The sequence below is a fragment of the Botryllus schlosseri genome, chromosome 5, assembly GCF_051294905.1.
Source record: "Botryllus schlosseri isolate E-star chromosome 5, Bs_hap1, whole genome shotgun sequence".
Classification (NCBI taxonomy): domain Eukaryota; kingdom Metazoa; phylum Chordata; class Ascidiacea; order Stolidobranchia; family Styelidae; genus Botryllus; species Botryllus schlosseri.
The window spans coordinates 26749834-26765796 of record NC_137240.1 but is presented as its reverse complement, the minus strand read 5'-3'; the positions used below and the strand labels follow the sequence as shown (position 1 = coordinate 26765796).

The window sequence follows — 15963 nt, the reverse complement described above, 5'->3', positions numbered from 1 at the left end:
CTTTTTCCCTGAGCAACAAACCATTTTCACTTGCAAATATATTTTTTCCTGGGTAACCAACCTTTTTCACTTGGAAATATATTTTTTTCCCTGGGTAACAAACCTTTTTCGCTTGGAAATATATTTTTTCCTTGAGCAACAAACCATTTTCACTTGGCGGGTCGTCGTTTACCTGACTAAAAATATCATTTTTCTTTGGAGATTTGGCGTTTACCCAGTGTAACAATACATTTTCTCTTGGTCATCTAGCTTTCCCTAGAGTAACAAAACCATTTTCATTTTGAAATCTGACAAACACAACTGACAATTTGGTATTTGTTGTATTGACGATAGTTTGAAATAGATTACAACGAACAGTGACGGAAATATACACGGACTACCGGTTTCAGAGTATACCTCCTTCAGTCGTATCACATCAATATCATCGGTTACCCACATACAATATCCTCTTGTACACCGAAATGCATGTTTTGGAAAATTGGACAATAGACTTCGATAGTTCTGTGATGTCCGGGTTCATGCTTTGGATTTTCCAGAGTCAAAATGTCTGAATAAAACACCTCCTCGACGATGGTTGGTATGTGGATAACGGGGTTCGGAAGACGGTTGGATTTATGTCACCCATCGCGATAACAATTCCAGGTCGAGTTTTCCCCCGCAAGTTTACTATATTGTGTCTTTATTGGTCAATGTATGTCTCGACATTCAGTTTGAAAACGGAAACCCTGATAAAGTATGTAACCGGATCCGGATATCAACTCTGAATCGATAAACCAATGAACAATATTCAAAGTAAACATGTTACATTCCACGAAAAAATACCATCCAGACATACGTCGCGCTTGTTTGCCCACAACAGTATACGCGTAAATGGAGGTGTGTGACATTGCATGCAATGTGTTGGTATACAAACATCGGGGAGTAAGCCTTCGATCCACAGACATTATCATAGCCGGTAATTTTGATGCAGATCGAATGTCATCACACCCGATAACAATACCAATAAGCCACATTGCAATGACTCTGAGTCAATCTGAAGTATGACATATAGACACACAAACATGGAACCTTGACATGGTTATTCGCACGACGGTGAAAGTAAACTGTACAACATATACCAATAGAGCGTTCACAGTCAAATATGCGAACCATGCACAATCATATACCCAGATTTTTGTTGGATATGTACAAATCCGATAAATCGATACATTTCTTTCCCTTCGACGTCAATAATACAAAGGTCATTCCAATTCGTCGCTCGAATGTGAGGTTCGTCTGGTGTAAAATCCATGTCAAATAACACCAAAGTGCGCCTTCCGTGTTTTATTATTTCCACTGTCGCATCTTGTCTGTGTCGTAACACTATGGTGCAGGGACTTGAAAAACGGTACTTTGTAAAACGGATTGACATGACCAACTGAATCGACGTCAATAGCCTTGTGACGACACCGTTTCAAAATGCTCCGATATGACGAGACCAACCCCGATCTCTTGTGGTGACGACCGTTTCGAAATGTCACCGGACGAGCTAGACCCTTACGAAAGTGTGTTTTATGATTGCGTGTGAAATCACGAGGTAGTGTTCTATTGTGGTGTACGATCGCAGTCTTCATTCCACAGAAACATACCTTATTGGATCACAATATCAGTCCGACATTTGCACGATATTTATCCGGAGTCGTTATGTGGGAGTAGCGACATCCATTGATCGTGACTGAAAGACTGATCGCAATCATTTCGAGCACCGTACTTCGATAGTTCACCTAGATCAAACGCTGTAGTCTCAGCAGAAAACTTCGGTGTCGACAACACGATGGATATTGACCGATGTATCCAATTGATCTGGGTGGTCCGTCTACAGATAGGGTCATGACTATCTTGTAATGTTACAACACGATAACACCATCGAATAAATCAGTGAACGGTGTCGAAATATCGATGTAATAGCGCGGACTCAGAGTCATTGCAATGTGGCTTATTGGTATTGTTATCGGGTGTGATGACATTCGATCTGCATCAAAATTACCGGTTATGATAATGTCTGTGGATCGAAGGCTTACTCCCCGATGTTTGTATACCAACACATTGCATGCAATGTCACACACCTCCATTTACGCGTATACTGTTGTGGGCAAACAAGCGCGACGTATGTCTGGATGGTATTTTTTCGTGGAATGTAACATGTTTACTTTGAATATTGTTTATCGATTCAGAGTTGATATCCGGATCCGGTTACATACTTTATCAGGGTTTCCGATTTCAAACTGAATGTCGAGACATACATTGACCAATAAAGACACAATATAGTAAACATGCGGGGGAAAACTCGACCTGGAATTGTTATCGCGATGGGTGACATAAATCCAACCGTCTTCCGAACCCCGTTATCCACATACCAACCATCGTCGAGGAGGTGTTTTATTCAGACATTTTGACTCTGGAAAATCCAAAGCACGAACCCGGACATCACAGAACTATCGAAGTCTATTGTCCAATTTTCCAAAACATGCATTTCGGTGTACAAGAGGATATTGTATGTGGGTAACCGATGATATTGATGTGATACGACTGAAGGAGGTATACTCTGAAACCGGTAGTCCGTGTATATTTCCGTCACTGTTCGTTGTAATCTATTTCAAACTATCGTCAATACAACAAATACCAAATTGTCAGGTGTGTTCGTCAGATTTCAAAATGAAAATGGTTTTGTTACTCTAGGAAAAGCTAGATGACCAAGAGAAAATGTATTGTTACACTGGGTAAACGCCAGATCTCCAAAGGAAAATGATATTTTTAGTCATGTAAACGACGACCCGCCAAGTGAAAATGGTTTGTTGCTCAAGGAAAAAATATATTTCCAAGCGAAAAAGGTTTGTTACCCGGGGAAAAAATATATTTCCAAGTGAAAAAGGTTTGTTACCCAGAGAAAAAATATATTTCCAAGTGAAAAAGGTTTGTTAACCAGAGAAAAAATATATTTCCAAGTGAAAAAGGTTTGTTACCCAGAGAAAAATAGATTACCAAAGGAAAAGGGGTTTGTTACACTGGGTAAACGATAAATCTCCAAAGGATAATGGTATTTCTACTCGGGTTACGACCGACCTCCAGGTGAAAATGGTAATTTTACTTGGGTAGGTATCGTATGTTTAGTGTCGTTGGTATTGTTAAACGTTGTCGCCGGTAGCTGTTGGTATACTATTACCAGTGTGAAAAGGATTTACACGGCCTGTGTAGAGTATCGTGATAGTAAACATATTTTTGGTGCGACGAACCAAGATCGTTGTTTAAATTTTAATGCATTTCGATTACCGAGTTGTTGTACAATAGAGATGACTCTACATTAGACCGTGCTGTATACTTCGATTAAAACCACAAGACCACATGTAAATCTATTCGCACAACTCGATGATGTTGATATAGTGTTACTAAAATTAATTATTACCTATTTACACAACATAAAAATAACAATTCATGTCGTAGCAGGTTTCTTGAACTCGTGCTTGATGAAACGAATGGTGACAAGTAGGCTTTGAGTGAAAAATAATTATTTAGAGTAGTGACATTTTGTGACCAACGAATGTAAATCGATCATGATATTACAATATATGCTTTCGTCAACATACCGACTTGGTGTAGAAACACTTTCACGTTTTTTAAATAACTGGATTCTCGAGACTTGCTACTTGTACGATGTATCGTTGGTGGGCAAACTATAACGACCAATTTGTATGATAGTATGTTTTAGTTGTATTGTTGTGAGGATAACCATGTGATGACTCAGCGCTTTTCGTTAGCAATGTAGGTCGATTTGTGTGTAAGATGTAAGCACCGTAACTAGAAAACATATGTACTCTGTTGTTGGAGTAGCTGATTTATTGTTATGACATGGACATATCCTGAAGCCTTGGTTTGTTGTCTTACGAAAGATGAGGCGACCTCGGTGTCGTAAATTGTGTTAACTAAACTCGTATGGATACCACAATTGTGCTGGACTTACACATGGTATTCGCATACTGTACACATACAAACTTTTGTGTAAACAACTCTGGTGTTTCCGTTAATACTAGTTCTGTGTTGAACTACTTGATTATTACGATACATGAACAACCATTCAGACAATAAAGTTCTTGAGGTATCGAAACAGTTTGAAGCACCACCAATCATTGTAGAGGTTTGTAGCATGAGCGAATATTTTCGGGTAACATGAATATATTTCATATGTCTTCGGTAAGAAATGGGTTATGTGGGATAATAATTAGTATCGTAAAACTTGTTGTGTTTGATTGCATACTTTTTTAACATTGTTTGTTGTTGAAAGACGGGTGAGTTTACATTTAAATATAGTAAGCAGAGCAACTCAAGTAATAAATTTTACTCGTTTGAAAATCGACAACGGAAAAAATACCGATGAATGGAGTAACAGTAATAATATGTGTGGTATCTTATTTTTAGTGATATGCAACCAATCTTCTAAATCTTCTAATTTATCATGTCATAGAAAAGCCGATTGTTATGATTTCAAAACAAAAGTACTTCGATTATCAGGACAAAGGGAATTGAGATCAACGCAGTATTTCGAAGTGGTATGTTCAGCAATCACTAAATGACAAAAATATCAAACTGTGCATACAACTCGGTTAGTTAAACGATACATTTACAAGTTTACCGAAATCTTGATTTATTAATGACAGCTTGATGATGTAAAGCTCAACCACTCCATTGTGTTTATTACAAAGTATTTGACACAGACAAAATATTGAACGAAGGCCCACCACTTGGTTCCATTACAAGGTGAGTGAAAATTGTTTTCTGTTGGTCAGGTATGATTTGCATTTAGTAAAACGATCTACGCCGATTAAGTGACGCTGTTTCATATCCGATGAGTGAGTGAAATTTCCTTATGGTTTGATTTAGTGGGTTAATTACCTGCGATTCAATCACATACAAGTAAGATCTTTTATGGGTTGAGTATTGTGACGACCTTTACTTTGACGAATGACAATGGGGAAAATTTCGATTGCATTGTCGGTGTATGTGTTGGACCAGTGATTCTAGTACACCTAACTATAGGATACATTTGGCAAACATCGTACAAATTGTTTCGTTGTGATGGTAACGACTTTCAGCGGTTTGGTTTCATGTCGGGAATTATTATTTGGAGGTTCAAAAACAATCAATACTACAAATGAACAACAATGCAAAACACGTTAAGTGAATTACAGTGTAGCAAGTACTTCCTTGATATTACGATTGTTGTGTACCAGACATTTCTAACTGAATTGAATGCATCTAGCAAACATATTCCAATTTACTTTTGTAATGATCAAAGTATGTGAAATGGTGCGAACGGATTAAGCATTAATCAAACGGCGGTATGTCAATTCACCTAGTGTGATATCTTGACACCGGATAATGTGCGAAAGTGTTTCAATTCTCACTGCTGATTACGATGATAAAGTATTGTACCGGTTATTGTTTAACAAAGGAAATTGTTGTTTCATCTTTAGTCTTGGTTGGTGGAGGCAATTACATTTGTAAAATATTTTCTGATATCCGCGATACGCTGCGTGGTTTTTACGAACACGGCTTAATCTTCCCAATCAAAACATTTCAGACATGTTAATCTAGTTCCACAAATCGATATGCTAATAACAATGTTTCTGTAAAGTTTGTTTGTATCGTAATAACCTTCAACACAACCCCGGTCTAATAATGTCATAATTTAATAATCAAGTCATGATCGACTATTACAAAATCTCATATGTCAAAATCAATGTGTTGATAAGAATGTTTACATCGTGAAAATTTTCAATATAATGTTAGCCACGCTCAAACGTAACAATGGGTGTCATGCTTAAGTGATTTTCTGTGCTCGATACTTGTCTGTTTATTTCCTTCGGCCTCATTTTTTTTAGAAAGATGTGTGTAGTGCAGTAATTTGTCAGGCGTAAATTGGTTGAATTGAGACCTTTATTTAGTCAGTAAATGATTGAATATTCGTATGTTCCTGCATTATATTATAGTGTAGCGATATTTGGTGTACCACTTGAACTTGGTGCTTTCTATGTACGGCTTTGGCCATCTACAATAAACGGTTGCCCTGGAGGGATGCATAGTACCGAGTGATTGATGCGTATACCACCACACTATCGCCGATACTCCACATTGTACACCAAAAAGCGAACCCGCTCTTCATATTGGATCAACTGTTAAACTGGCAACGAATGAACAAATGTCTACCGGTACGGACCTGCTGGAATTGGAAGCACTACTGCACAATGAAGAGGTGGAGTCCCTTTTACCGCAGGTTATTGAACTCATGAATGAATCTAAGAACTACAAGTTGGTTGTACCGCTGATTGACAAACTGATCATAGGATTCAATGAGTGGATTGGAAACCTTCGGAATTTTAACGCTCAACGGAAGGGTGTCGAGAGTCAATCTTCTAACATTGAAACTTGTAAGTTAAAACTGTACGAAATCATGGATCTTAAGAAGACAACTAGTCAAAGTTATCGTGTTTTCCAAGAGAAATGTCTAGAATCCTCCAATTCAAACTCTGTAAAATCGGATCGTAATTCTGTCAAGACATCCGCATCCCATGCATCGACTGCTATGTCGGCTAAATTGATGGAGTTGGATGCTAAGAAGCGCATGGTTTCTGCAAAGGCGGAATTTCAATTGGCGGAACTTCAAATCCAAGAGGCACAAGTGTTAGCTGCAGGATCGAAGTCGGAATCAGTACATTCGTCTCGTTCAAGTAAATTCAATGCTCGTTCAAATAGAGAACTACTCATTAAGTCATCTGACCAATTGCCTGTTATGTTTGATCACCATCTTCCAAATTATGAATATTGTCCTACAAGTGCTGGCCAACCGTTGTTCAACACCGCGGAGTTGGTCGATCTGTCAATCAATCCATGTGTACTAATAGCTGGTGCAGCCACTACACCGAAAACAGTTAGCTCAACACCTCTCTGTCCGGTAATTGTTAATTCGAAGGGCTCGACTAAATTTAGTTATTATGGAACTCCTTCCCGATTCGGTAACTTATCCACTCAGTCGATTCCACAAAATATGCAGTCATCGCTGCTTGTTGATGATTCCTCCATCCGACCTAATGTAACCCATCCTTGTTCGTCCACCATACAGTGTGTGACTCGCAGACAGCATTCGCCCTCGTCGGATCTGTCTATACTGGGTGGCTCTCAGATCAAAAATAACCCTGTTTGTTCGGTTACATTTTCAAGTCATGTAATGGGCTCGGGAGCACCACGGTGTAACCCGCTACATGTTGGTAATCCTCATCCCATGGCGAATCTTAATGCTTCTCAACAGGTGCCTGTTCCATCCCAGTTTCCCATTTGTTCTACTGTAATCCAGCCCACTGTTGTGTCAAACTTATATGTTGATTCTTCTCCATTTAGAGGAGACGCAAATTGTCCTAGAGTAATCCCCAGGGATTTTACGGGCTCGGTGCCAGTGTCGAATGGCCCGTTGTTTGTTGATTATTCTGCTCAAACGGAACCTCGCATCATTGAACCACAGATTTCTGTCGAGAGTTTGGGTGCTCACAGCACAGCTCTGTCAGCTGGTAAAAATTCAAATGCTACTTGTAATCCACCTGCGGTAGTCCATTGGCCACCTGCAGTGTCCGAATTTTCAGTGTCTTGTTCAGGCAATTCTGATTTACCTAGACCATCTCTTGCTCCGCATGCCCTGGATGATTCTCAGCTGGGATTGAATAGTCGACCACAGCCGCCCCTAGCTCATGGTGATCATTCGGAGTTGCCGAGGGCGGGCCGAATGCCCAGCAAGTTTAATTCATATGATGACAATATATTGATGCCTCATTCATTAACTTCCAAATTGACCCCTATCACTTTTGACGGCCAAGCGAAGGACTATCATTTGTTTATACAATATTTCAATCAGGTTGTGGAGAGGTTTCCTTATGACCCCTCTGAAAAGCTTTCATTTTTAATTCAAAGCTGCACGGGCTCAGCTAAGCAAGCCATTGAACATTTTGTGATTATCAAACCCCCAAGCCTTGGTTATGAAAAGGCCAAGCAAACGTTGGAATTTCGTTTCGGAAACAGAAATCTTATAATACAGGCCCATATTAAACAAATTGCAGAAGGGCCTCGCTTGAAACCTAATGATCCCGATGCTTTATATGATTTTGCAACAAAGATGCGAAATTGTTGGATCATTTTATCAAATTGGAATTTACATCTTATGCTTGATGCTCACTGCTATTTGGAGGCTGTCTTCAAACGTTTGCCATATCATTTGCAGTTGGATTTTGTTCGGGAAGCTTGGATCCATGGTCCGGACCCTACCTATGATAAATTGTTGAATTTCGTTGAATTGAGAGCGTATGTTAACAATACGTTTTATGGAAAGATATTGGCACAGGACATGAAAGGGGATTCCATTTCAAACCCATCCTATATGCCTAAGTCTCGAAGCGCTCAAACATTTGCAACTGTAACTAACAATCATCTTATTGCGTACTGTACAAATGAATTGGATCAAGTGGCTACAAACCCAAAATGTCCTTGTTGTGATGAGTCACACAGTATTTACAGATGTGAAAGGTATAACACTATGAACCGGAACCAGAAAATGGATCTTGTTCTTCATAAGAACCTATGCTTTAATTGTCTAAGTAATGGTCATGGTAACGCTGAATGCAAATCAGTCAACACATGTTTGACCTGTAATTGGAAACACCATACCTCATTACATGGAGCAAGATTCCCTCGCAAGGGAATGTAGTGTGCATGCAGCCCATTGCTAGTATAGCGGAAAACTTACCGTAGAGGACCTGGTCCTCTTATATGATGATATAACTCAGAGATGTATTGGCCCTTTGGAATCATTCAAGATGTGTTTCTTGACAAATTTGGCGAAGTTTGAAGGGTTTCTGTGCATATCAACAGAGGGTACTTTTGTGATATGAGAAAATTTGCCTCATGGAAGCTTGCGTCTAGTATATTGCAGTAGAGTGTTTGTTCGCGTGTTTCGTTTATAAAATAGTCCTCCAGAGACACACTTTCGAACTATTTGGGCTCGGCATGTTAGCCACGCTCAAACGTAACAATGGGTGTCATGCTTAAGTGACTTTCTGTGCTCGATACTTGTCTGTTTATTTCCTTCGGCCTCATTTTTTTTAGAAAGATGTGTGTAGTGCAGTAATTTGTCAGGCGTAAATTGGTTGAATTGAGACCTTTATTTAGTCAGTAAATGATTGAATATTCGTATGTTCCTGCATTATATTATAGTGTAGCGATATTTGGTGTACCACTTGAACTTGGTGCTTTCTATGTACGGCTTTGGCCATCTACAATAAACGGTTGCCCTGGAGGGATGCATAGTACCGAGTGATTGATGCGTATACCACCACACTATCGCCGATACTCCACAATAACGCCTGCGTTCGATTGTAAGAAATGAATTCTCAACTACGTTGGTCAGACATTCAAATCTCGTATACTCAAATGTAATATGTTAATCTCAAACCGCCCACCGAGTAGTATTTACTTTGGTTTATAAAATATACCGAGTAGTAATTACTTTATCTTACAGAATAGTAACGACTTTTACAGTTGAACAAAAAAGACGATTTGGTGGTATATGACTACAACCGAACTTGCTTAGATTGTAGCGATTGTATGTACTCGCATAATCTTGTCTTCTTTCTGTACGGGTACTGTATAGTTGGTTGGCCGAGTTACAAACGGATTTACTTGACAAGGTTTACGGATTTACTTGACAAGGTTTTCATGATTGACTCTTTTGAGTATGGTAAGATGTTAAAATTTCGAGGCGTAATACTATTTCCATTAACTCAATTGCGACAAAAAAAAATACCCAGATAACTTGTTCAAGGCTTCTTTTGTTTCAAATCAACATGTGAATAATCAGTTATTGTGACAAGTTGAAATATCGTACCGAAGTTGCGAGTGGAAACAGTACGCGATTGTGTAAGTGTGAAGACAGCGAGATGGTGATCGTGTGAATAAATTAATCTGAAACGCATTGGAGTGAAAGTTTACCCAGTCTGTCTGGCGATCCTACTTCAAATCGCGATTTGACAAAGTAGGTTGAAATATTCCGATTCAACTCATCGCATTGCAACTCGATCGTGTTATGTGCAAGCGGTTGCCCCAAGTGTGAAATATTTACAACAGGTGCGATTTCATTGATTGACTTGATTGTGTGTAGTAACACATTAAAATATCGCGATAGCATAGTGAAATTATTTACTGAAACTCTATTTGACAAACGGAAAACTGTGAATAGAGTTGTAAGGTTTCATTACTTGTTTCAAATCAATATGCGTATAATCTCTAACTATGACTGGGTTGAAAGTTGGTAGTCATGTTTTTCAAACATATTTCAATTCACACAATGTCAAGTCCAAATATTTCATTCTGGATTATTTGGATTTACCTTTAGTACATCTCGCGAGTGGATTTCCGACGCCGTACTATAACATTCTTAATAATACGGGTTCGAGGATTTTCATGATAGAGTTGACAAGTGATAAGATGTGTGTTTTTGTTAAGGGATTGATTTCAAGTTGATAAAGACAATAACTGTATAATGCACATACTTTTGATTCTTGATTCTTGTAGAGTTATAGATGGTATTGATTCTATAGACGTGAAAACAGCAGCGCGGAATGTGCGAATAATCCGACGCGGCCGAATGTTAGCGTCAGTAATATTCAGGTTACGTTTGATTCGATAGATCGTGTTAAAAGGATTTCTCAAAGGATTTGAGTTGTGTCGAATCAACACATTCAAATACGAATCAACTTGATTTGTATATAGTGAGTTTCATTTCAAGTTGACAAATTGACACATTGATTCAATATTCTCATGATTTGTATCACGCAACTAAAGTCAACCACTCTTCCGAAGTGTCAAAACATATAGCGATCGCGTGCAAGTGCCAAATTGTTGGTTTTCGAATCACAGTCTGCGCCGGTTCTGTTATTCATTACTTATTACTTGATAGTAAAAACCATCGACATATTAAACTGTAGCGATTGGATGTAAGTAATGACAAGACACAAAAATGGTTATGTCTTAGGTGTTATCTTGTGGGCGATCGTAGGATTTTACAAATATTTCACACCTTTTTTCGAAGTGATAGTATGTGAACGCGGCTATTGTTGGTATTTGAATCGCCGCCTACGCCGGCTCTGTGGTAAACTAATTACTGAAGTAACACCATGCGACTGATTCCTAGATTTGGTAAACTATTTCGCACTGACTGGATTAGTGTAATAATTGATAGTAGCACACGACTGCACGGAAACAATTCAGCGCGCAGGTCATTCGAAATATAGGTCGCACGCACTGCTTAATCCTCTTGCAAGCCACGTTTCCGTTTGTGCGGTTATTGTTGGTGACTCGTACATATTCAACACCGCGCGAGAGATGCCTGAAAGTACGAATCACGACCGCACCCATAAGAACACATGGTGAATCACCAGAGATCGCGTAAGAATACATGACAGGCACATCATCGCCGCAGCCTATACCTGAAAGTACGAGTCACCAACACAAGTTTTCGAGGTATATCATCACCACAGCCTATACCAGAAAGGGTACCATCATCACCGCATCCATAAGACACAATAGCCGCTTGTCACCCCCGCCATAAGACGCAATAGCCGCTCGCCGCCGCGCCCATAAGAAATAAGAGCCGCTCGCCAGTGCGACCACAAGACACAATAGCCGCTCGCCACCCCCACCATAAGACATAAAAGCCGCTTGCCACCCCCGGTTTTCCAACCGCTCGCCACCCCGCCTATAAGAAATAAGAGCCGCTCGCCACTCCCGCCATAAGACGCAATAGCCGCTCGCCACCCCCGCCATAAGAAATAAGTGCCGCTCGCCACCCCCGGTTTTCCAGCCGCTCGCCACCCCGCCCATAAGAGCCCCAGGCACACCCAGACCGATCTACTATACTACTTCCGTTGGTTTTCAACCTTTTATGGTCACGACTCCATTTCCAATTTGAAAATGTTCCATGGCCCACCTCAAAGTTTGGTAAGCTGATTACCACAGAAATGGTCCGCTCCTTTGCCCGGACTCACCCTCGGCCTATGTTGGAAGCTAATCAAGTTCAACATCTTCGCGATCCCAGAAAAGGGAAAACGATGCCAAGCTTTGAGAACCACTATCTTTTACTATGCATTAGGGCTCTTCAAAAATGACTTTTTTTCTCAAATCGTACTGGCTACTTGATAAAATTGTTAGGTTACCTAATTTAAGCCTACACACAAAATTTGGTTCAATTCCAGCCAGTAACCGCTTTGCTACAGGAGAAGAAAGTTTCTATTTATTATATAAAAATAAATAATAAAAAATTTGAAAATTTTCTGTTCACCCCATGAAAGTGTTAGAGTTCAGGGGTGTCAAACATATGGCCCGCGGGCCGCATCTGGCCCGCCAGACGGTTTCATCCGGCCCGTGAGGCGATTCTGAAAATGACACATTTCCAGCACATTTCTAACAAATGTTTAGCTTTTAAGTATGAAATACTGTCATCAAATATCATGCCTCAAACAGCAGATGTTGAGTATGTTCATAGGCCACATTACAACCTTCCGACAGTGGCGCTGTGGTTGCAATGTAGTCACCATCAGCAACAAGTCACGGCCATGGACACTCAATTCCGAGATGGCAAAACAGTGGATAGTGAGTTCACAGTTTACGGGAAAATGGACCAAAACGTAATTATTTACTGAAGTCAAAGCGTCATTTAGAAATCGGTATATGCAGGCTACATGGAGAATATAATTATGACAAAATATATAATTTAAATATATGTGGTCGCAATCCTATTTCGCCTATGACCGGCTCCTGGGCCTCTAGAGAAACCCGAATCGCCATATAATAATAAGGAACCAAAGTTCAGCGTCTGCGTTTACGGTTGAATCGTTTGTATTCCTCACAATGCATATACAGGACTATTACGAGATTACGACTTAGACAAAGTATATTTATAGAAATTGAACATGGAACGGCAACGACCGATTTTGCAGCTTCCTTCCGCTTCGCTAAGGCTGGAGTGGAGAATTGTTTTGCGTAAGCGACTGTAGGATTTCTGGCAACCCAAAAGCTATCTTCCCGAGCGCAGAAATTATTGAATCTGGTCTTGGTCGAAAGCTAATGTTGCACCGATTCCGAAAATATAAATTAAAATAATGATCAAGCACTGATCCACCTAGAATCCGCCCTCCAAGTCTGAAATATCGGCATTGTTCAGAACAATCGGGTAACCGCAATACGATGGCCATAACAACGACCCGTTGCGACTCTCCGATTGTTCGAACAATGCCGATATTTCAGACTTGGAGTACGGATTCTAGGTGGATCAGTGCCTGATCATATTTTAATTTATATTTTTTGGAATCGGTGCGACAGTAGCTTTCGATCAAGACCAGATTCAGTAATTTCTGCACTCGGGAAGATAGCTTTTGGATTGCCAGAAATCCTGCAGTCGCTTACGCAAAACAATTCTCCACTCCAGCCTCAGCGAAGCGGAACGAAGCTGCAAAATCGGTCGTTGCCGTTCCATGTTTAATTTCTATAATTATACAAATAGTTCGGGGTGCACTAGCACTATAACCCGGACCGGACGGGAACCTCTTCATGCCTCAGAAATGTTGGTCCTAAGCGCTCATATAGGATGATCAACACACTAGGGGGGTAAATTCCTCATATCCCCCTTCCTAACATGGGCCACTGCCCGGTTCGTCATGAATATTTATAGATACGATTCAACACACGTATACTGCTTACATGGCGAACCAAGTTTGGCAATACGCTATTCACGAACGGCGAACGCCTTTTATCGACCTACTGTAGGGTTGCCATACGTCCGGACATGTCCAGAATTCAACCGATCAAACTGCGTCCGGGAGGAAATTCGAAAATATGCCTAAATGTCCGCAATTTTGAAGGCCTGAAGTAGGCTAAAAAATTTCGTAAATCAATAAAAACAACATTATTTTCGAGCAGATGAACTTGAAATTTTTCTTCGCGCTGGGCGCGATTTAGTGTAACATTATTGCATTCAATATGAAGTCACCCTCGCCCTCGCAAAAATGCAATAACAGATAAAGAAAAATCCATAATTTAATGGAACAAGTCTAATTGTAATCACAATTATAGGATAACGGTATATATTCCTACAGTCGGTCAAGGCCGTTTGGATGCTTTAGTCAAGGACAGTGGTTCCAAACCTGGGGCCGATGGCGTTTATTCTGGAAATCGGGAATATGTTGAACGTAATCAGCTTCCAAAATAAACCAGGAGTAAGTCTGGGCAAAGGTGCTGACCTTTAGTAATCAGCTTATCAAGTCTTGAGATGGGTCACGGAACATTTTCAAATTCGAACTGGAGACTATAAATAGTTGGGAACAACAGGATATGTGACCTGCTGGTGCGGATCGTCCTTCCAGCTCATAAATAGTCTTATCCGTGTGACAAACTTGACTTAACGATCCACAATTACGCTTCCTGCATTTTCGAAGTCATCATGCTCCACCAGCTCTACCGCTAACTCCGAACACTTTGGGCGGAGAGAGGATCAAATTTTATAGTAATATATGGAAGAACCAATATTATTGAAAGAATTAATTTACAAAATTTATCAACCAGATGGACATATAAACCAGATGCATGTAGTAAATAAGCCAGAAGTTGCATCGATTACCCTATGGTGGGCCCAGGATGAGTATTGTTTGGGCGGGCGGGGCTGAAATAATGTTCGTTCGGTCCTGGTTAGAACAGACAATCACATAAATGCACTGACCTAACATTTTGGGTGGGTTGTCAATGTCAAACACACGACCGGCGGGCCTCATACGGCCCGTGAAGACAGCTGTTGCAGACCAAATGAGAATACAATACAGAAATCACCAGCGCTCACATTCCACCGAATTCAGGGGCTGAATTCATGACCTATGCTCCACTCCTCCTGTACAGTCGACATGCAAAGCTTTGATATTGTGACGTCATATTGACAGACAATGTGCTTATACTTTTCAAACCCGCCAGTAGGCGCTAATGAGTGTCCGGTATTTGAGCCACATAAATATGGTAACCCTACCTCTCTGGCAAGCACCGCCTCCAAAACATTTGCACACGTATTGCGTGAATTCTCCGAATTAACCGTTAACCTGGGCAGCGGGGCTAATGGGCAATTGGGCATGTGATCAACTCATTGTTGACGGTATACCACTCTTGTCAACAGATTTACGATGATTCACCACCAGCGAGACGCGTTGAATCCAGCGAACAGGAATAGATACGCAAAGCTCCGGGCTGCCAGATCGCGGTAAGGTTTTATATCGGCTAGTTTGTAAGAAATTTACATACCATTCGCAAATAAAATCTCGAAAGTATATTGGTACCCTCCACAGCTGCAACACCATGGCTTGCGGGCTCGAGTCCGACCGAGGATTCCTACCTAAATGTTGCAGGTTTATTTAGGCTCCTCATCGCCACCTGATCCACGTAAGAGGTGTCTTGAAATACCTAGAAGTGGGCCGTGCTACAAGTCGGCAAAATACGGAATCATTATCAAGTATATCGACCCGGTGTAAAATGACAAATTTAGTCGAAACACCATCAATATCAAACAACAACAACAGAACCACCTATCGCATATAATACCACGATCATAATTTATGTCAAGGTTAGCGGGTTTATATATGATTTTGGAACCTACTGATGCTTAAAATTAGTGTTACAGAGTTTTGCGATTGCCAGACAAAGCTACATTTTGGAACAGTGTCTATATATGTTTTAAAGAGGGTCTCAACACACTTCAGAACTTCAGTGCACGTTCTGTCGAGACTTGGACAACTAGAAAATTCCAGTTGTCCAATTTCACTAAGTTAGAGCGAAATCCCAGTAATCTAATTCCAATCT

General features: G+C 40.4%; 2 protein-coding genes across 2 annotated transcripts in view; one reads left to right on the top strand and one right to left on the bottom strand.

Moving 5' to 3' along the window:
* LOC145439890 (retinoic acid receptor beta-like) overlaps positions 1 to 15963 on the bottom strand; it is a 214023-nt gene that overhangs the window by 6283 nt on the left and 191777 nt on the right. The window lies entirely within an intron of this gene.
* The window catches only part of LOC145439907 (beta-1,4-galactosyltransferase 2-like), a 40225-nt gene that overhangs the window by 20013 nt on the left and 4249 nt on the right, over positions 1 to 15963 (top strand). Inside the window, exon 5 of the mRNA XM_080317571.1 lies at positions 15284 to 15367. Coding sequence (XP_080173697.1) covers positions 15284 to 15367 — 84 coding nt within the window. The remainder of the gene's footprint in view (positions 1 to 15283; positions 15368 to 15963) is intronic.